At 33.4% G+C, this 7,905-nt stretch overlaps 1 protein-coding gene across 1 annotated transcript; it reads right to left on the bottom strand.

The window, feature by feature from the left end:
• Positions 1–343: 343 nt before the first annotated feature.
• Positions 344–6,668, bottom strand: LOC137399212 (transmembrane emp24 domain-containing protein 10-like). The gene is made up of 4 exons (XM_068085222.1): positions 6,327–6,668; positions 2,058–2,175; positions 953–1,156; positions 344–683 (listed from the first exon to the last, which is right to left on the bottom strand). The coding sequence occupies exons 1-4, from the start codon at positions 6,516–6,518 to the stop codon at positions 562–564; spliced, it is 636 nt and encodes a 211-aa protein (XP_067941323.1). The 5' UTR covers positions 6,519–6,668; the 3' UTR covers positions 344–561.
• Positions 6,669–7,905: the final 1,237 nt, after the last annotated feature.

Raw genomic sequence — 7,905 nt, 5'->3', positions numbered from 1 at the left:
ACAGTTGCGCCTTTTCTTGTCGTATTGACTATTGAGACATTGCGAACAAATTGCCCTCATAAAATCTTTTTGGCACGATGATTTGCTTAGGAGGAAGGGAGTGAGCAGCTAGGCCAAACATTTTATTAAAGTTTTTTTTTGACACAAGGCTGTATCATTGGGTGAGAATGACAATCTTATCTGTGCATTATCAAAATATGTGTAGGTTATTTACAATGCAGCAGGTTTCAACTCGATGTTTATCCACTGCTATGAATAGCATTCACCATTGATTTTTGTGTTTATTCTGTTCCTTTAGCATACATTACCTACATCAACTGCAACTGAGAAAGATGCTCTAAAATTTGTATCGATTAGAGTAGTGTATTTTCTAACCGATAGAAAAATTAAGCAAAGATGAAAAGTCTCTAGCATTAACGTACAAGAAAAACAAGGTTCAATCGACTGTACTACGGCCAGTAATGTTAGCTAATAAACCTCAGCATTGAGCTCCACAGCATTATTTGTATATATTTAACTATTAAGAGATATCAAAGAAAAAAAGACAGCATTCCAAACACACTAATCAATAAGCTTCTTTGACTTGAAGTACTTTCTCAGGTAGAGTACCTGCCAAGTGGCGAGGCCAATGAGGCAGGCAAGACTGAATACACTAAAATACAGCACTCTGGAATGTGTTGACTCTACAACAGAAAACAAATTATGACTTAGCGCTTGTACAAAAATTTGCTGACAATACCTAATAAGTGGCTGCATAGCGAGGCAAAGAAATACAGCTAGTCAGAGATAAACTGAATGGCCTAATTCGGATCATAAGTTTAGATGTGCTAGTCTGACAAATTTCCTATTTATTGAGTCTATGAGGAACATAGCCTTCAAACAAAGAGAGTACAGAGAGTACTTATGAAAAATAGGAATGTATCCTTCAATAGCAATAATTAGTCGCGCATACCATTTGTGCTCCTCATCTCCTCCTCACGAGATCTCATGTAAGCAAAGTCGCTAACAATGCTTTCGCTGAGGTCCTCTAATTTTCTCAACTCTTTCTCTAGGGGCTTCAGTTTCTCAGCCTTCGCGATAGCCTCATAGTCTTTCATCTCCGCACCGTGTTTAATGTTCAAAGTGACAGCTCGTTGACCCCCATCTCCTCCAGGCTCTGTATCAACAAACCACAATGTTTTGCAAAAAAATTCTAGACAAGACCAAAGTAGAAAATTTAATAAACTGTAAGACATACGTTTTATGTTGCAAGTTTACATGGCTATTAAATTTAATTTATGAGACAACTCCCAACATCGCAAGAATGACCATGGTTTAGTCACTCAACAGAATATCATCACTTGAGATACTGGTACAAGTTACTACAATTTAGTTATAATAGTATAAAAAATGTTTAAAAAATCTTAATAAAGGTTTAATCAGATGATATAATAAGTTCGTCATGGGTTCACCACTGTGAGAAGTTACTGTTCTCGTTGTAGAAAGTCAATCGCGGCAATTTGTATTAAGCCGGTTCCTTAGTTGCCTTAGCAGCGACCAATACTCATAAATCTTCTTTAGTAACAGTAATTGATTTTACAAATAATTTGCGTTTACCAAACTATTTAATTATATGTTACATATAACTTGGTAAGATGCCGTAAATGGCAACAGATCATATCTGAACTAGTTTCATAAGATTTGTAAGATCTTTACAGAAAGCTTTCTTACAGTTATTACAGATAATAAGTACTTTAGTATGGCTGCTATTAGTATAAAGATCTTTATTTGCTGTTCATCAAGGTTATGTATGTCTATTTACTGTGGACAAATTATGAAGATTCTATAACAAGCTGCTCAAGTTTTTAGCATTATTAGATATAGTAAAATGTAGCCTGTTCACTCAGTCAATATGGTATGGTACATATAGATGCCATTTTGGTGAAGCTTTCGCCATGTGAACCTCGTACAGTCCAGATGATGTTAATAGCATGACAGGACTCAGGCTAAATTCTCAGCTACTTTTCTTTTTAAAGGGCAAAGACAGTAAGCAGAGATGAAAAACTCAACTAACTTACCCAGCTTATTTATGAAGCAAATCTCAAACAAGTCATACTCTTCCACACTGAAGGCAAAGACACCCTTCAACTCATTTTTATCATTGTTGTAGAAGATGTGGTCCCGAGCATCTGTAATCTATGCATAAAACAAAAATAGTAACACGCAAAAGATTTTATAAACTTTGCTGAACTAAAAAGTTAAATTTAGTGAAGTCATCTTCTCTTTATCATTTAATGAAATGACCACATAAACAGTACAGTGCAACCCCATATGACAACAATTCGTTACGGTGTTGGCATCGCAAAGCGGAAAAATCATATAACACAAACATTGTAACCCGGGGTGCACTGTATTACCTTCATCTATTTGTGATTGTACACTAATCGTTCACCCTGAAGCTCTATGTCACCTGTTTTAATTGTTAAGCATTTCTGATGTGGTGCTTGCAAAATATTACTCCTCCGCTTTGGTTGAGCACGCAAACATTTTCTAACAAACAATCTATTAAGAAGCACAATGATAAGTAACTAACACTCAACCTATTTACACATATTTATAGATTTAAAAGCCTACCGGAAGATTTTTACAAATTTCACGATGGAATGTCTTCCAATTTCAGATAATATTACCAATATATGCTTGTTTTTCTTCAACTGTACATCGTAAGATCATATAGTCGAGCGTTGCCAACAATAATGCACTTACATAAAGCAATTTTTTATTAATCAACAACAGATGAAAAATTACTCAAAAGCATGGTAAAAGTTAATCAGTGTTAGCAGTTTAGGATATATATAATAATCATAAGCAATATTATACCAAGGCATCAAATAGTAGAACAGTGTATTAAAAGCTTATACCATGAGCGCATGACTTTAGATTGAAACCAAGCTGCCTGCACTATAATCATTTTCATTAATGCATAAAATTTGCTGCTGCCAGGCTTTAAAACAAAAAACTGATGTTTTCTCAGATATAATCATTTGCACACACCAGTTGCAGAATTTTTTCACTAATATGATAACAAATTTTATGATGAAATAAAAATCAAGCCAGAGACGTAATGCTACATGAGCAAAGATAATTTGGTGAGAAAAAGTAAGACTGCACCAGACCTTTAGTCATAATATGCCACCTGTGAACGCACTCATTCTGCCTCCTCATCACGCTTAGTTAGCCCTCATAATTCAATAACAGACTAAATTCAATGTCAATATTGTCCAGTAGGGCTATAGGTGATCGTTGAAACAAAATGACAAAAGTTGTAAGCATATTTGGCTTTCATTTTCGTTAACTCATCTCATATTATACTTACTCATATCATCTTATTAATTTTAATATTATTCCATTTGTGAATAGACAATTTACTGTAAAACCTGTATTTGAATGCCACCTTTATTTGATTGCCACTATTTGACTTTTTTCATCTTAACGAACCCACAATAGCAAGTGATCAGTAGAAAAGTGTCCACAAAATCGAACTAATAACGAATCGTTTATATCAGTAACTATTAATTCCCTCTTGTCCAACTTCAAACTTTTTGTTTTTTTTCGTTAAAACTTTGAAAACAATGCCATAAAAATAATTAGTAATTGTCTCACCCTAACAGTAATAACCTAACCTAATGCGGTCTTGATATTTTGATGTATGTGAAAAGGTTTTGCACACTTACGTTGGAATCTGTGCTACTACATATTTGAGGATAAAATTCTGATGCTATTTTGATGATACACGGCTTCTCTTTATTTGCACGAGAGGTATAAATTGCATCATATAAAAGTTTTGTCCTGCTAAAAAAATGTTTGGACACTAATATCAACTAGCTCAGCTGTGCAGAAGAGGAGTTGAGGTCAGAAAACATCGTGAAAAATATTGAACAGCTAGAAGAATATGAAACGGTTCAAAACGAAGGCAGCTATCAGAATGCAACTGGCCGAGCAAATGATGCTAATATTTATGTTTAAAGATGTCAATTTTTGTTTCTGAATGTATTTTAAATATGGTTGGTTAATGACACTTAATCTTAAATCTATATTCATGGCATTTGACAGATTATTATTATATAACTTACAAGCTTGCCGTTTATATAGTAGATTACTTGATAGCATCATTGCGGTTATATAAACTCGGCTTAAAATGGATCGACACTCATAACTCCTATTCTATTGCACATTTATGCAAACATGCTAAATATAGCTATAATATGGAAATATATCTTCAAGTTTAGAATGAAATAAAAACTTAAAATGTCCATTGAATTGCAATAAGATCATCATAGGTTAATTGCAAGCAATAGATATCAACTGGTAGAAACATGTATCAGCTTCTCCATACATATTTATGTAGAGATCTATGACATGTCAGAGGTAAATTAGCACATTTCTTGCATCAAAAAGGGTTAATGTTGCTCTGACGGAAAGTGAGCGCAAAATATAAGCAACATTCATTTTGCCCGTGAAAGGGTTAAATTTATCTTCTGAAAAATCTGACAGGGTGTCTGAAAAATACAACGCCACCCTTTACTTGATCATCCCCTTTAATAAAGTGTCGCTACAAGGGAAGGGTTAAAAATGGAGCGCCATGCCATTCGAATAAAGATTTTATGGTAAATATTTATTTTGTTAATGTGAAAAAAATGTAAAAACCAAAAATATATGCCAGTACGCATATGCATGTTAATGCTCAATTTTCATTAATTGGATCAACCATAGGTAGTCTACCTATTGCTCAAAATACTATTGCCTTAATTTTTAAACTTCGCAGTTGCACAGTATCGCTGGTATTGTAACATGCTGGTTGTACAATGATAATACCTAATAATTGGATTATAGACCGAACCTCAACGGGTTTGAAGCTCGAGGAGTTTGTATATCAATAACGGTTGGTCCAATCTCGACAGCGGTTGGTCACAATCTTATTATAATAATAAGTAAATTTATCAATATTATAATTATGATATTTTTGCATTATTATTTTATTTATGGAAGTCTTACAGTCTATAGCCTTATTATTTTCTTGTGTTCATCAATTTTCTCAATTTTCTCTCTTGAGCAGTTTAATTACAATTTTGGTATCCCCATTATGATAATGATTACGCAAAGGCATGCTATCAATGTAAAACTCGTTTAGCTTAGGGCTATGTATTTCATCAGATAATCACTGGAGGCTATTTCTAGTTTGTGGATGTAAAATTTCTTCTATCACCGTAATATTTGCGGTGTAGGCCTACAGTACAGCATATATTGTCAATATTTGTCGATATTCAGACCAACCTTTGTCTAGATTCGGACCAATCTCTGTCGAGATTGGAACTTGTCTAAGTTCGGACTTGTCGATGTTAGGACTGGTTCCCTAATAATTGCAGCAAAAGGGATTTGTTGGTTTATAGTCCGAACCTCGACTGGTTTGAAACTCGACGAGTTTGTATACCGACAACGGTTGGTCCAATCTCGACAGCAGTTTTACTATTTTACCATTTACTATTTTCATAGTAAATGAGCAATTTATATGTAAAAAATTTATTTGCGCAAAAATATCTTCTGATCCATTTGATGCAGCACTCCCCAGCTTATGTAGGCCTAACAATATTTTGCCCAACCTAAATATAGAACGAATGCTAAAACAAGTAACAATCATAAATATGGTTGACTGTTAAGCTAGCAAAATATTTTATTTGAAATCTAAACTTCAGTGAGTAGCTTTGATTTTTATTTTTTCAAGTGAGGATAGAACTGCAAAAAGACATTTACTATTTGTTGAAGATTAAATTGTTGTAAAACTGCATCAGCCTTTGTCGATGTTCGAACCAACCTTTGTCTAGATTCGGATCAACCTCTGTCGAGATTGGGACTTGTCTAGGTTCGGACTTGTCGATGTTGGGACTGTTTCCCGATTTGTTTTAAGATTTTAGTGACTTACAGTTTAATATAGCTTCACAAGTAAAGAGGCTTCACCAATGTTAATTTAAAAACAAGGCTTTTTCCTGCTACAGAAAATAATTACATACAAAGTCATGATTTTTTAAAGATAATTGGTTAAGTTAATGAAGGTCGAGGTACTTTACATTATAAGAAAGCAGAGTGAATATTACTGATCGATTCATGAAATTATCATACTGAGGCAACATCTTCCTAACATCTATTTCGTAGCTTTTTTAAAACCTTGAGTATTTGGATTAACCAGAAGTAATATAGTACATCGCCTTTTTTTAAGTGTGACATTAAAAAAGAACTGTTAAAAAGTCAAACAGTAAATTAACTTCAAATGTTACACCACTTTTACTTACTTTGACTGTCGTGTGGTGTCCGTGTATCTGCGACAATTCGTAATCGCCTTTAACTAAAGCATGTTTGTGAATTTCTTCTTTTAAGCATCTTTTACCGTTAGCAGGAATAGTAAATCTAAGCGCAGTAGAGAATGTAAGCTGGCAGCCAATAAGCAAAAGAACAGTTAGTTCTTTTATAGAGAGACCATACATTGCTACAATTGACCATAGGCTATAACTTTGCACAAAATGTTTTTAGATAATCTACGCAGACTAAAATAAATAACAGTGCTTTACAAATCGAACGAAGAAACAGATCAAAAAATCTAGAAATTCTGCAAAACGACGTGGCGCTTGCGTACGGTTTTGTTGTTGGAGGTATAAAACATCATACTGTATAATATTTGTTCTTGTATTGAAATAAAGTAATTACACATTATAAAATTTTTTTTATAAAAATGCAATCAAAGTAAAAAAATTTACTACAAAAACTACTTTAGGTGTAGTACGGTCAAGGAGGTCTAGAGGACAAGGTCGCTCAAACACCTGCCTTACGCGTTTATTTTACAAGTGTTTACCAAGCTTATTCTAGAGACTAGAAAATTTGTATTAGGGCTCCAAACGCTGATCGTTAAAAAATGGCAAAAGCTGGTGGGAAGTTAGTATTACGAGTTGTATTATCTGTATATTGTGTCATTTACCATGATATAGTTTCACTTGAGGAGATAATGTTAATTTTGTTTTAAAAAGACACACTAATTCAGTTGCTTTTTGTGCATGTTCTGCTTGTTTACTTATAAAATCATGTAAATATAATGTCAAATTTTTTTGCTATTAGCTGATAAAAATTGTTGTATGACATTTTGCCAAGTAGCGCCGAGGAACCTGGGATTTTCATAATCCTGTAGATGGAACTTCACTTCAGAATGCTGCATCGGTTCTGTAAAATTCTCAAAGAGCTTTTGGATTAGCAACTTTGTTGGCACTAGATTTGCAGATTTATTAGGTATATATGAGCTTCACTCGCTCTCATAGTGCTCGTACAAATTATTCCCTATAGATTTTTGCAAAAGGAAGCTGTCATCAATAATTGTTGTAGCTCAAACAAACAGTTAATAATAATAAGACATATAGGCAACCACAGAATATTTACACAAAAAACAATTAAATCACTACAAGAAAGTATTATGACATATTTACTCAAAGTATCTGTTATAGTATAATAAAGTAATACCAGTCAACTAAAGCACACAAAATGCATACAACCGCAGTTACAACAATTGTCATCAGAATTGTTTAATAATCGTTTTCATGATACAATTATACATATTAGTTTTGCTTCAAATAGTATATTATAAAAGTTATTTAGAAAAAAAACATGGGCGCCAATGATATGTTATGTAGGCTATTTTTATAAACTATTTTCATTCTGTCAAAAGTCAGCCAGATTAACAGCAATTGAGTGCGAGAAGATGTATACATATGCTAACATTAAAGATGTGATTGCGTCAAAAAAGTCGATCAAATGAAATTAAGACCAATATAAGGCTAAAACATCAGCTACAATTTGATGTCATTTTTATATTTGTAGACTAGCGCT

Source organism: Watersipora subatra, chromosome 7 (assembly GCF_963576615.1).
Source record: "Watersipora subatra chromosome 7, tzWatSuba1.1, whole genome shotgun sequence".
NCBI lineage: Eukaryota > Metazoa > Bryozoa > Gymnolaemata > Cheilostomatida > Watersiporidae > Watersipora > Watersipora subatra.
This window is presented reverse-complemented; position numbering and strand designations above follow the sequence as displayed.